Consider the following 15,323-nt stretch of genomic DNA (forward strand, 5'->3'; position numbering starts at 1 on the left):
GCTTAAACAATAAAAGGATGGCACTTTGTGATTCAATATGTTGCCTTGGGGGATTCGATTGCTAACTGGGGTGTGTGGGAGCTTAGAGACCATTGAAGAGTGAATAACGCAGACATTCACACTTACTAGAAAGACGTATCCCAAGCAAAGCAGTGCACATCATTGCATCACAATAGGTACCAGTACCTTAACAACATTTTAAATAATACATGGGAATAATCCAAATTAAAATGAAATCATTTTATTATCTGTGTAAAAAGATGAAAGAGCCAGCCCTGCTTTCGAGAGTATGGATATTTGTCTAACTTCAGTACCACAACAGTAAAATGCATGCAAATTAATTGCTGAGTAAAGCTTGCTAAATGCAGTAATGCAGAAAAAAACACAATCCACTTTAAAAAAAATGGTTTACATCACGCTTTATGCCGGAACCCAGCCTTTAAGCACGGGGCTAGGTATCAAACCCAATCCGCTTGTCCCTGCTTTGTTTTCAAAACCAGCACATGGCCCTCGAGCTATTTACATGGGCACTTTTCCTGCTTAACATTGCAACTTCATTCTCAGTTCTGTTCCCTAGAAATATCCTAAAACAGATCTCGCAACTCATGCTCTGTCTGTCCGGGCGTTTGTATCGCATGCCGTTTTGTATTACTGTACATCATGTGAATGCAGGGCTCCATGTACCAGAATGCAATATGTTGCACACCTACAAGGCAGGGCGGGTTTATTACTTCACACCTGAGGTGGCACAACTCAAGATCTTTTCAAACTACCCTATCCATGGCTGTACTTATTTCAGATTTACATCGAACCTAGAAGAGCCTCTGTGATAAAATCATCTTGATAGTGTCCCTAATTTGCATAAGATGCGTCAATCCACAAATAAAGGTGCTAACCTGCTTAGAACAGATGCGATGCACAGTCAAAGGGCCTCATTACACGGAAGGCGGTAATGGTTAACGGCCACCGTTAATGGTAACGGTGACCGTTAACCATTACCGCCTTACTACGAGGTCCCTTAGCGGGTTGGTGCTTTAACGCCTGCTTTTTGCAGGCGTTAAAAACCAACCCGCTGAGGGACCTCAGAGCTAATTACGGCACCGCAAAATTGCGGTGCCGTAATTAGCGCCTTCCCCATTCCCATAGAGCCCTATGGGGCAGAAATGGGAATGGGGAAGGGCAATGGCGGAAGGGGGATTTACCGCCCCATCAACCTTGGAATGGGGCGGTAAATCCCCTTTCCGCCAAGGCGGTGCCGGTATTATACCGGCATGAGCCATGGCGCTAATAGCGCCATGGCTCACCGCCTTCCGTGTATTGAGGCCCAAAGCCTCCTTTTGGGAATACCGCAGTTGGTACTGGGATCTAATAGTGCTTGCTTTAACTTGTCGGTCATTCTGGGGAGGCTCCCAGTTAAGCAGAGGGCTCCAGGTTGGAAAGGGCTCCCAATGTCGAGGTGCAGCTCCCGTGCACACGTGCACCTTGTAGAGTGAACATCCACCATCTTGCAGCCAGAGAATGGAAATACCCCCCAACAAGATATGTGTTTACTCCAATTGCATGGGACTCATTACGAGGTGGGAGGTAAGGGATTACCGGCACCAGTAAGGGCACCGGTGCCGGTAATCCCTTACCTCCCTACTACGAGTTCCCTTTGCTGGTACTTCCTTAAGGCGTGATTTTTGCAGGAGTTAAGGACGGGACCCGCAAAGGGACTCTAGAGCTAATAACGGTACCATAATTTGCGGTACTGTTATTAGTGCCTCCCCCATTCCCATTGAGCCCTATTGGGGCTCAAATGGGAATGGGGAATGGCCCTGGTGAATGGGGAATTACCGGTCCCTCCGACCTCGGAATGGACCGGTAATTGCTCTATTCACCAGGGCGGAGTCGGAAGGGTTTTGGAGGCAGCCATGGAGCTAATAGCTCCATGGCTACCTCCAACCTTGTAATGAGGCCCCATCACCGGTCCCTCTGACCTCGGAATGGACCGGTAATTGCTCTATTCACCAGGGCGGAGTCGGAAGGGTTTTGGAGGCAGCCATGGAGCTAATAGCTCCATGGCTGCCTCCAACCTTGTAATGAGGCCCCATCACCGGTCCCTCCGACCTCGGAATGGACCGGTAATTGCTCTATTCACCAGGGCGGAGTCGGAAGGGTTTTGGAGGCAGCCATGGAGCTAATAGCTCCATGGCTACCTCCAACCTTGTAATGAGGCCCCATCACCGGTCCCTCCGACCTCGGAATGGACCGGTAATTGCTCTATTCACCAGGGCGGAGTCGGAAGGGTTTTGGAGGCAGCCATGGAGCTAATAGCTCCATGGCTACCTCCAACCTTGTAATGAGGCCCCATCACCGGTCCCTCCGACCTCGGAATGGACCGGTAATTGCTCTATTCACCAGGGCGGAGTCGGAAGGGTTTTGGAGGCAGCCATGGAGCTAATAGCTCCATGGCTACCTCCAACCTTGTAATGAGGCCCCATGCATCGAAGGCACTGAAATCAATAAAACATGTATATCTAATGAAGTGAACTGAGCTGCAGACAGAGCCCAAGTGATGGTGGGGCTCTGGTGGTCTGTTTCCCTTCTGCCCCTTTTAGCCGTGTTTATTTATCAACCCACTGTCGGCATGATTGCTGTAAACTCATGGACAGCAACGGCTTCCCAAGCCATGCTCAACCCCTCCCCTGCACGTTATGTCATGAGTTGGGCCCCTAGGAACAGAGGGTGGGCCTTGCTCTGGGCCACAGCCTGTCTAGGCCCCCACTAGTGCTCCAGCTTTACAGCAGCACAGCCATTTAGGGTCTCCAGCATGGGGTTTCAGAGCATAGACTTCACAGACACTGAGGATCTCGATGAACCTGGCCGCCACCACAAACCCCGGTTGGGTACTCTCCAGGGACTGTGCCTAATATCCACTCCCTGAGAATCTGCCATGGAAAACCTCCTCAGGCATGTGGTGATGTATATTGAATGAACCCCATTCAATCTAATAACGCCTTACAAATGGTTGTTCTAGGAAGCTGTGCCTGGCAGGTGGTGTCACCCATTTTCTCTGTGCATGCGGCACTTTCATGACTGTCTAAAAAATGTTCAGAGAATTCCCACATGCAGTTCTATGTGCTACCGCTGTGTAATTCGGCAGAGTTTCCTGGGTCATGCAGACCCCTTCAATCGAAGACAATATGCAGATGCTGAAGAAAACGGGGAAATGCTTTTCCCCAATTTCCTCTCCGTCTCATCTTTCGCAAGAAGGAAGGTGGTGCTATTTGCAGGGGATTCTTCAGCCTCCTCCACCTGATGATGGAGCCAGGTTGCTATCCTTTCCGAGGACCAACATCATGGTGTTCCTGTCCTTGTTCCCACTGTATCTCAACATGGTGCCTTGACATCGCGGCTCTTGGTGGCAGGGGGTCAATGCTGATGGTCTCTCCCGGCAACCCCGCTGGTGAAGCTGATGACTCCTTTTTCATCCTCCATCAGAGAGACTGGTTACAAGATGTCAGCATCGGTAACACGGGGCATCCAGGTACTTTGGGGTTGACAGGCTGGGGTTGACAGGCTGCGTCTGCTGGATGCCGGAGACTGTACTGCTCCTCAAGGCTTATCAGGTCTCTGGCTTTGCTGAGACCCTGTAACAGACACGTAAACTACCTGGGCCATCAGAAGCAGAACAGACACAGGTTTCAAAGTCCTGCTGACAGCAATAACCCACCAGGTGTCTCAACAAATGACACTCCAGGTTAGCAATAACCAGTGTATGAATCAGGCATCTCGTTTATTATATGGATGGGCTTATCAAGTTATATATATATATGCCCCTATTGCAATGTACAGGATAGAAACTAGTTTTCTAGAAGACCCTTATTACTGCCGAGATACATGAGAAGGAAAATATTGGAGACCAAGTTTGGGTGTTTCCCAGTGCACTTATATTCAAAGTCTCAGATTAGATCTTGGATTTACATCCCTGGGTACATCAATGGAGATGCAGAGAGGCCCGCTATGTTTGCGCACCCATATGTCTCATGAGGACTCTCGATTTGGTTTGCTAGATCATGTGTGGCCCAATCGCAGTTGCTCCACCAGAAGAGATGTTTCCGAGATTTGCCAGAAAACATTCATGAAGATTAATTGGCAACCAGATTTGTCTAAGAATTATGAAGGTATGAAATACGAGTTTATTACTAAAATGTGAATGTGGGATTTGCTTCCCAGACGTTCCCTTTTCTGTCTCGGCAGAACTAGCGAAGGCTTTTCCCTTTACCTAAATTACACTGATTTCTCACGATGCTCAGGCTTAATTTGCTCCTTTCCTTGCTGGTAACTGGAGTCTAGAAAGGAGCGAGCTGGGAACACGGGACTTGTAGAATATGTCCACACCCCCAAGTACTAGACACGCATTGACGGATTGCACCCCCTTTTATGCAATACTTTGTAGAGAGTTGGGTAACTGTGGAGACACCTTTCATTGGTTTACTACAGATACACGTGGGGTGTTTACTGTCTCTGGTGGGCCTGCCTCGCTCTATTGATCTTAGGCACTTTTGGAGTGTGATTAATGCGACTGTTAACAAATGATTAGGGTTATTGGGAAACATGCCTTGTTTTTAGTATAGTAGTAATTTAAACTGTTTCAATAATATTTATATATCATTGAGATTCATGGAATGTTTTTAGGTAACCCCGTGGATTGCCATTTTGGAATTGGGATGCATGTATTGTCTAAACTGATCCATGTTTGGAGTGTGTAAAGTTATTAATTAGGTATTACAACACGATTAATAACAGCAACAAATGTGCGGTTCTGGCTATGCGGTTGGTGGCTTTCTCATCCTACACCACAAAATCATTGTGAATGCCCAATAGCCAAGTGATCCACGACTTGTGCATCAAAGTGGGCACCATGAACTCTGAAGAGGTCTGCCCGAGGACACTACGAATCTCTACTTTTATGTCCTGCTCATCAAACAAGGCAACCTGGAGGCCTCCCGTGGAACACTCCCTTTCAGTAAAACACTTTTCTGATATCATGGTTGGTCCCTCCCTCCCAATCTCCCTCCCTCCCTCCCTCCCTCCCTCCCTCCCTCCCTCCCTCCCTCCCTCCCTCCCTCCCTCCCTCCCTCCCTCCCTCCCTCCCTCCCTCCCTTCCTTCCTTCCTTCCTTCCTTCCTTCCTTCCTTCCTTCCTTCCTTCCTTCCTTCCTTCCTTCCTTCCTTCCTTCCTTCCTTCCTTCCTTCCTTCCTTCCTTCCTTCCTTCCTTCCTTCCTTCCTTCCTTCCTTCCTTCCTTCCTTCCTTCCTTCCTTCCTTCCTTCCTTCCTTCCTTCCTTCCTTCCTTCCTTCCTTCCTTCCTTCCTTCCCTCTATGCTTCCCTCCCTCTATGCTTCCCTTCCTCCCTCCTTCCCTCTCTGCTTCCCTCCATCTCTGCTTCCCTCCCTCTCTGCTTCCTTCTCTCTGTCCCCCTCCCTCTCTGCTTCTCTCCCTCGTTGCTTCCCTCTCTCTGTCCCCCTCCCTCTCTCAGCTTCTTTGGGCAGCAGTTATTTCCATACCCAAAGACGCTTTCCATATCACTCCAGGAAGCACACGCCATCTCAAACTCTCATGGTTATTATGTCAGAGAAATGTAGCTGTGTGTGTGTTTGCTGGAAATCAGAATGAAACTAATTGCACCTCTCTTTTCTTACAGAACAGCCCATCTAGTGGTGCTTGGAGAACATGACAGGGGAAATAACACAGAAGTCGTTAAAACTGTATCCATAGCACAGGTGAGAACAAGTGTCATCTTTCCACTTTAACAGCCATACCTCACTCTGAAGGGTAAGGGGTATATTTCAAGAATGATGGGGTTTCTTGTAGGGTTTAGGTTGAGATGTTTATTGACCTCATAAAGAAAAGTATTTACATGGAGCACAGGGTCAGAGGGGTCTGAGGCACTTTGGTGTAGTTTTAAAGAGCAGGTGGAAGCAGTGCTGAGAGATTATCACTGTAAACAATGCCAGCGACAACATAGCAAAATGTATTTCGTGACACACAAGGGTAGGCTCCGCTCTGTTTTCACACTCTCCCAAGGCAGCAAGTGGCTTACATATCCGCAGTACGTCACACCATAAAATGAGCTGCAGGCAATACCACATGGCAGAGACAGTGCAATACAGTTCCCTGCATCCAGGAATGCCTGAAGATGTGTGGGGGTTCATTTCAACATGATGGTTGGGCGCCCGCTGCTTAGAGTGGAAACAGTCTGAGGCACCCGATGGCTACATACATTACAATGGAAACAAAGATATGGTTAGTTGCCGCTGATTATCAGGAGACGGCCAGCCAGAAGGCAGCTTAAACACTAAATGCCCACTGAAGAGCTCTAAACCCTTCTTTGTCAGCAAGTGCCTGATGTGGAGGAATCAGTGTGAGAAGACAATCCGGTGATAACACTTCTGTATATCCTGCGGGACGAGAAAACACAGCCTTTAAGGCGAGCGCTGCAAAGTGTACAATGTTATCCCCAGAATGAAAATAGAGAAATTAATATATTGCTGTGTTACAAGACTGCTAACTGGAAACTTCGGGGCAGTTGCTTGGGGTGCCCCTGAGGCGTGAGGCCCCTTTCATTTGAAAAAGTTAAAAGGTCCTGACGCCGTCCCTGCCTGCATCAAACAAAGAGTGAGAGAGACCACACTAGGCAGGTTCACGCAAGTCATAGAGCCTCTTTATTTCAGGCTCCTCTTTGGCTACTCTGCGGCCCAACTCACCCTTTCCATACATTTTCTGGTGGCTTCACGACCCAATTCTTTGGGGTAGATTCTGCGGAACTGTTTACTCTGTGGCTCTCCCCTCTTGCTCTTCCTCTGCCTGAAAAATGTGCTGCATCATTCCCCCACCCCCGACTCTTACAGGGCACTACACTATATTCAGCAGGTCCAAGTTGATATAGGTGCGGCCCATGAAATGTCCCTAAAACCCTATAAACGTGCATTTGTATTCAATGCACATCTCTGTATGATGACCTGTCTGTGGTTGGTGGTCACCCCTGACACCCATGACACTGATTTTGCTATGGGTACCCAATTCTGACAGACTCCAGAAGCCAACCCTCATGGCCACTCTCAAAATCTCATTGCACAGCTCACACAGGGTTCCGTGCGATGTCCTGACATTACACCTGCCTGAAAATGTTCACTGGATCTGTAGCAAGAAAATAAGTCAATTTAAGACACTGTGCCTAACACACACGACACTACACTGCAAGACCATGGGGTACCTTCGCATGGTCTTCAGGTTCTTCAAAGGAACCAGAACATACTTACATTTCGTCAAATTAGGGACAAAAATGACTTTGACCATGGGGAGATTTAGTTTCTCCTAGGGACCCCACTAGGACCGTGACTTGCCCCTGGGTGTGTCTACTGGGAGCACTCCTCAGAAGTATTTTGACTCACTGTTTACTTAGTGCCTACAGCTGCCTGTTCCTTATACTTCCTTTTTCACCTGGGCTTCCCACTCTAATCCGGGATCAGTCACTGCACACTGTCAGTTGATATCAGCCCACACTAAGAGGCCTTAAAATGTCCTCTTAAAATTACCTCAACAGAAAGACACCACTACCAAGACATCACCCAAGACGCCCCCAAACCAAGACGGCACCATGAACACACCGGTGCACCAAATCACCCATCAGGATATCCTCTAACTTCTGCCTGCACTACTATTCTCAACCACTATGTGCAAGCACACCCATACCAACGAACCCACTCCCACAAAGCAGCCAAATAGCCCTCCCAACTGATAACAAACATCTGACTGCTGTAACCTTCCAACCAACATACATAAAACAAGGAATGGTCAACACGTTTATTTTTATTAAGAGGGGCTTCTGTGGCGCCTTACCCCAAAGCGCTTTAAGATCAAATATTGAAAAGGTACAAAGTGCAAGAAGTGATGACAACAATTCACAAGGCCATAAAGGAAAGAAAAAACAAGAGTGTGAAGATGTCTATTGAAAAATGTAGTGTAAAGACATTCCAGCAAATTGACAAATGGAAGTCATGCAAGCGGTATGTAAGTTATATGAAAAAGGCTGGCAAACATGACTAAACTGCTCAACCCATAACCTCTGAATAAGCAGGCAGAGTACATAAATAAATGAATATTCCTCGATTTGACCTTATTGCTACAGAGCATTGGCTCGTAGGCCTTGTTAATGTTGTGAATCACTATCACTCAGCTTTCCAGTTTGTCCGGTTATATTTCCAGAAGTTGTTGGTCCTTTTATGGAGGCCGCGTGTCTAGGCGCAAAAAAAAACGGCAGTAACATCTCTTGTAATTGCCAACTATTTAGGGAAATAGTTTTATTCGTAACAACTAGTATACACGACATGTAATAAATACAGCAAAGGCTTTAAAGTACAGAAATTGTGAACAATGTGTGTATTAGAGAGTATAAATAAGGTAAATGTGAGCCAAATATATATATGACGTTATTGTATCAAGGAATTCCAACATTTTGGATAAGTATAACAGATCAAAAAGACATACAAAATAAAACATGATAAGAGGATACAGAGCATATACAAGAAAATATTATTGGAGGTTCATGTTAGATAGAAAACATAGAAAAGACTGGAGGTTCATGTTAGATAGAGAACATAGAAAAGACTGGAGGTTCATGTTAGATAGAGAACATAGAAAAGACTGGAGGTTCATGTTAGATAGAAAACATAGAAAAGACTGGAGGTTCATGTTAGATAGAGAACATAGAAAAGACTGGAGGTTCATGTTAGATAGAGAACATAGAAAAGACTGGAGGTTCATGTTAGATAGAAAACATAGAAAAGACTGGAGGTTCATGTTAGATAGAGAACATAGAAAAGACTGGAGGTTCATGTTAGATAGAGAACATAGAAAAGACTGGAGGTTCATGTTAGATAGAGAACATAGAAAAGACTGGAGGTTCATGTTAGATAGAGAACATAGAAAAGACGGCCATTTCAACTGATGCTTAAGTAGTAGAAAAAGAGAGGAATTGATACATCTTTCCAACCAACGGATATTACAAATGGAGTCCCACCACAGTTAATAATGAATACAATGTTTCCAGTTGGCAATGACAGTTTGGATTGCAACCACAATGAAAAGGTCAAATAGATAACAAGTATTCTTATTCAATAGTATTTTGTAATGATGAGCTGCCAAAAATGAGAAATTTAAAACAAAAATCTTGTTGTAGGTTAAAAATACCTTTGACAGTATTCCACATGCAATTCCAAAACGGTTTAACATGTTCGCATTCCACAAGCATATGTTTGAAAGAGCCCTGAGCATGTAGGCAGCTCCAGCATCTGTCATTGAGCGCTACTTTACATTTGAAGAGTGATAGGGGAGTAATACAAGTTCTGTGATTAAAAAGAAGAAGGTTTGGAACAAGCTGGCTGAAGTGGTACCCTTGAAGATATTCCCCCACTGTAGGGGCCAATGTAATTGATTATCTCGGGAGGATAGCTCAGGGGCAACGTGCTCGCCTTGGAAGTAACACAGGTTCGATCCCCGGGTCTGCGCTTAGAAACCTCTAGGTATTAAGCGCGTTATAAATAACCTATCATATCATATCATATCTAGTAGCTCACACTCCTGATGCCAATCAATATGGAGATCTTCTGCAATTTGAGAAGCGGTTCTTTCAGACAGGTCTTTGTAAAACATGGAGGCAGTAATGTCAGAGATTAGCATGTGTAGCAATCTCTGCGCATTAGGAATGTTGGAATTGCACATTAAAACCTCATTGTTTTCTACAATTGCATAGGTAATATTCAAATATTGCTGTATAAAAGAGACAGAAATATGAAAAATAGTGGCAAATTCATTAAAAGTGATTGGAGCACCTTGTAAAAAAACGGATTGATAAACGTAATGCCATGGTTTCCAACACATAGATGTTCCAGTAACTTTTACTAAAGGATTAAACCAAATATATGGAGAGTTGAACATGGAGGATTTTGAGTTACAAGGGAACATATGTAATCTACGAAAATAGGCAGATTGGCGAATACAAACGTGTATTTTGTGAATCTGTTTTTCCCCTTGATGAGGTAAAAATCAGCAAGGGTTATAGCGGAAACCATAGCTCTCTCTGAGTACCCAATTCGGTACGTTGATTGATTCCTCATGGGTAAACCATAACTGCATCTGCCTGAGGGCAAAAGCCATATGGTATTTTTCAAAATCTTGAAATCCTACTCCACCATGTGCACAAGATTTCTTTAATTTACTGAGAGAGATTATATGGGCCTCATTACAAGTTTGCCGGTCCGGGATCTATGGTCCTGGTAAGCTTGCCAGTACCTGGCGGCCGTACCGGCACCCGCGAGCAGAGCATGTCGGATGCACCAGAACCATTCCATCATCCAGAATATTTTCCGGTGCCCTAGAATGGCCAATTACCAGATCTGCCGGGGTTGTAATACCCCGGTAATTGCCTATTACAGGGCGCTGGAAAAAATGCAACTCCGGCGGCCCCCATGCCGGTTTTACTGGCACGGCTTCCACCAGAGTTGTAATCGGGCTCTAAGTCTCTTTTTTCCCCATAAGAATTTTGCTAAGCAGGAATCTATGGATTTGAAAAAGGAAGGGCAAAGAGGAGTCGGCAAGATTTCAGGAAGATATAGAACGATGGGGGAAATCATCATTTTAACTGATTCCAAATGGCCCCACCAGGAAAGATACAGAGGGGCCAAGAGGTTGTTCATTCTGTGATTCTTGTAAGTAGGGCTTCAGTATTTTGTTTGAAGATATCTTTACTGGATGCAGATACACGAATGGCCAAATATGTAAAGCCTTTGGGACACCATTTTATACCTAAAGTTTGAGTGTGATCTTTAGTGCAATGTATCTTGAGGGGTAGGATTTCTGATTTGTCATGGTTTAACTTATAGCCAGAAACTAGTGAGAATTTTGAGATATTATCTTATAGGTGTTGAACACTAATATCAGGATTTATTAGGAGCAGTAATAGATCATCTGCATATGCCACAGTTTTGACATGTATATACCCACATTGAATTCCTAAAATATTGGAATTCTGTCTTATTGCTTCTAAGAAAGGTAGCTAAAATGAAAAGAATTGGGGAAAGAGGGCAGCCCTGGCATGTGTACCTCTAAATAAGGGGAAGTAAGGGGACATTTGTCCATTAACAAAGCTAGCTGTCTTGGGGTTGGAATAAAAAACTGTGATCATAGAGAGAAATGGGATACCTATACCGTGCCACCTAAGGTCTTCGAACATATAGTCCCATTATACTCTGTCAAATGCCTTTTCCGCATCCAGAGCTACCGCTGAATGAGGATCTTCTGATTGCCAACTTTAACACTGCCTACAAACCAGCACACTGCTTCAATATGATCAAATCAAGGATAAACTTGCAATATAAAAATACATTTTTCAGTATGCAACAATTTAGAAGCACATATAACATGCCACTTTCGTTTGGGCCAGTTCAACATGCATGAACGCTTAAGGACACTGCAGCATTCGATAACTACTCTATAGGCGAGTACTTCTTTGCATGAAAACTAACACTAATGTTTACATTTTATTTCACTGAGAATTGTATTAACATTTCTAAACTCTATGCTTACAAATGAACAATTGACTAATTGTTTGAATTCTGAATTACCAATTATATATCTTGTATAGATAGCCCACTTAGGCTCTGAAGAACCTCTAGGTATAGTGAAACACCTGTTGGCCAAGGGCGTAAGCACATAATAAGCATTTTCTTTTTCAATCTGTTTTTATTTCCCTCATAATAGAATGCCAAACTTACATTTTTAGTTGTCATTCTACTTAAATAGTAAAATGAAGTATTGTGGCAATTTCAGTTATTTTTGCCAGCTTTTGCAAGAATTGTGTTGTTTTAGAATGGTAGATGCACATTTTTACAAAAGGAACTATTTGAAAACATGCATTTACTATGAAGCAACGGGTACAAGAGTCAATTCGTAAAATTCTTGCTACCAAACAATTTTCATTGTGAAAACAAACTGGTGATAGGTCTCAGTCTGATTATACCTCACTTGGAAATGCTTTGAATAAAACTGTGCTCATGTCAGCGGTGGCCGCTCCTCTTTGCTTCCTTCTTGACATCATGTTGAATATTGTGGTAGTTGGCCAATTCTGCACTCCCTAATTATACCTTTTTGGCCATACCAGTGATGCGGCCCACGACTGTACCTTCTCCTCGCAGCACTTTGTTAATGCTGGTGAAGTGTCCATCTCCACACTTCATCCTGGTAGCAGTTTGTCCATGTCAGTGAAAGTCCTGAATTCACACTTCCTCCTGGTGATGTTTTGTTCACGCTGGCTGCAGGCCCACCTGTGGGCTTCCTCATAGTAGCCCTTTAGTCATGCATGCCATTGTCCCACCTCTGCCCTTCCTTTTGGTAGCCTTTTAGTCATGCAAGCCATTGTCCTACCTCTGGGCTGAATTCTGGTAGCCTTTTAGTCATGCAAGCCGTTGTCCCACCTCTGCACTGCTCCCTGGTGGCCCTTTAATCATGCTGTCCATGGACAAGTCCATCCTGGATTCGCTCTCTCTAAGGGTAGGATTTTATTTCATACCAGGGTCTGTCCTTGCTCTCTGCATTGCTCTGGCAGCCTCCAGATGCTCCAGCTGTTTCAAATATCTGGAAATAAAGCCACCTCAATGCAGCACATCAACTTGTGTTCTCAGATGTTCAGGCACAAGGGACAGCCAGAATTTACCACTCTTTGTAAACAATGAGTCTGTGAAATAGGAGGAGTGAGTCTGTTCGAAGAATTTGGCCACCTGAGGCTTTTCTTTATTGTCAATACATGCATGAAGTACATCTGCACCAGGGTAGAAATAGTCAATCAGATTGCTCATTTACTAGGATATTCTGTAGGGCCTGGCTTGGGGTTTGAGTGTTGTGCGTGTTCTATGATAGAACTGGTTGCTGGTGTGTGTGGATGTGCCAGTGAAAAGCCAGGAACCAATTGACCTGTGCCAACTTACCTGGTACATTGGAGCGTGCAATAAACTTACCTGACGAAGCATTGGACGTCAGCATCTTCATTGCCCATGTGGCTATTTTATTTTGGTGACAAGCTGGTTCTGCAAGGGTACCAGAGACTGGTGCTGCGTCAGAGGGAGCAGCTTTGGGACAGGCAATGCTCTCCAAGTTTGAATCCACAATGAGGGTGCCAGCGTCCGAGCAGGCTGGCAAGGAAGCCGGCAGAAGGTGCAAGAGGCATCACGCAGCAGCTGAGGTTCCTGCAGGCTGACGGGCTGGGTGGTGTCCGCCGGGGCCGTGTTGAGGCCCAGGAGCATCATCCCGCCGGTGGCAGGGACATTATATGTCTGGTCCCTGGGCCTGACTGAGAGCCGACAGCGCCGGGTGGTGCAGGAGCCAGCTGGCGGTGGGGACAGCTGATCCCTGGGGGCTGGTGGCCTTTATCGAGGGCACAGTATGGCAACGGTCAGCTGGAAGCAGGCAGGAGACGTAGCAGGCACTGCTGAAACGGTGTGAGCCGTGTCAGGAGTTGCGGTGTGCAAATCCATGGCTGGGTGACAGGGGAGCGGTGTCAGGGTTCAGTTAGAGCGTCTAGGTCATGATGAGAGGAGCCCATCACCTCATGAACACGGTGGTTTGGAAGGTCTGCTTCCTGCCGCTGTTCGGGGTATAGGTAATTTGCATAGGTTGGCTAGGGGGCAATGTTAGCGATCAAGGCCTGTTCCTATGTCGTTGCTGTTGTGTTCATGTTGCTGCCTTTCCTGTTTAGGTTTAGGGGGGTGCACAGGATATTTAGCATTTGTTTTTGTGGGTGCAGGGGTGCACAGCACCTTATATCCTCATGGGGTCATGTGGGTCCCCATATGCATTTTGGACACATGGCTTGGGAGATGTGAAGCATGTAGATGCAGACTATGGATTTTGGACACATGTTTTGGGACAATTGGGTCATGTGGGTGTGGGCTATGCATTTTGGACACCCATGTTTACATTTGTTCTGATGTTTTGGTTTAATGTTTTTGTTTGCAGGTGCGGGGACGGGGTGCCCTCTGGGTTTGGTGGACATGTGGGCCCAGTCATTTGCATCTTATTATTTAGGGGTGTTCCTGTGTAATTGTTTTGCTTTGGTGTTGTTTGTTGGTCTTGTCCATAGGAGGATGTTTTTCTCCCTGGTTGTTGTGGGATGTTTTTGAAGTATGGTGGGCCGGGTGCTGTGGTGGTTTTTCTGGGTGTATGTTTGCATTTCCTTTGTGTCGTGCAATTTGTCTTGTGTTTGGGGAATTTTGGAGTAGCACCGCTTGTGGTGTGGTGGGGTTGTGAGTCTGTAGTGCCTGGGGCTGGTGCTTTGTAGCAAGATTTTTTTTTTTGGTGTTTGGGGCTGTTATTCAGCCAGGTTCTGGGCTATTGTCTGTTTCAGCCAGGTTTGGACTGTTGTCTGGGTTGTGAGGCTGTCAGTTACGGCCAGGTTGGACTTCTGTCTGGATTTTTGGGGCTGTTGTGAAGCCAGGATTTGGCACATTCTAAATTTCTTCCATGTGGGCGATTATCAACTTTTTGAAGTCAGGCGTTGGGCTTGGACTTGTATGGCTCCCAGTGTGTATGCCTGCATTTGCCAGTTTTTTTTTGTGTCGTCTACTTTTTCGTTGTTGAAGTTGTGTGAGTGCTCTTTTTCCTCTGGTTTGTTTGGGAGAGGAGAATGAGTGCTTCAGTTGGAACATGTGTTTTGGTTTCAGTTTTTGGCGGTGAGGAATGGAGTGAAGCGTAGCACAGCATGTGGGAAGGGTGTTTGGTGTGTCATGCTGCGTTTCCATTTTGTGGCATCATGTTTTGTTTCCAGCTCTCATTTGTGGTATGGTTCATCATGAATGCTGTCGACATTGATGTTGCTACATTTTGTCATTGACATTTCTGTTTGCAGTGAGGAGAAGTGCGTTTCCTTCATGGTATGGAGTTTCTCTTTGAGGTTGGGGAGTTGGGTGATCTTCAGTCATGTAGTGGTGCATCTGTTTGAAGTCGGCTTGCTAACTGGTTGTGGTGCAGTGTTACCCATAAGTCATGGGCTCGTAATTTTGTTTAGCTTGGAGTTGGGTTCCTCTATTAAGTTTGCATGCTGGCCACTGGTGTGATTGGCAGTGGAATGTATGGTCTTCTGGTTGAGGTGGGTCGTATGGTTTTCCATTGGCCCTTTTCTCTGTGGTGTTGTTGGGTAACGGGAGGAGTTGTGATATGATATGATGTGGCATTTATAACGCGCCCGTACACAAGTGTTTCTAAGCTTGTGTGTGCTGTAGGCTTGTTCT

The 15,323-nt window shown here is 45.5% G+C and overlaps 1 protein-coding gene across 1 annotated transcript in view; it reads left to right on the forward strand.

Moving 5' to 3' along the window:
* LOC138521133 (chymotrypsinogen 2-like) overlaps window positions 1–15,323 on the forward strand; it is a 49,705-nt gene that overhangs the window by 16,278 nt on the left and 18,104 nt on the right. Inside the window, exon 4 of the mRNA XM_069633740.1 lies at window positions 5,687–5,765. Within this exon, the coding sequence (XP_069489841.1) occupies window positions 5,687–5,765 (79 nt within the window). The remainder of the gene's footprint in view (window positions 1–5,686; window positions 5,766–15,323) is intronic.

The sequence above is a fragment of the Ambystoma mexicanum genome, chromosome 1p (assembly GCF_040938575.1).
Source record: "Ambystoma mexicanum isolate Mex_15411 chromosome 1p, UKY_AmexF1_1, whole genome shotgun sequence".
NCBI classification, from domain to species: Eukaryota; Metazoa; Chordata; class Amphibia; order Caudata; family Ambystomatidae; genus Ambystoma; species Ambystoma mexicanum.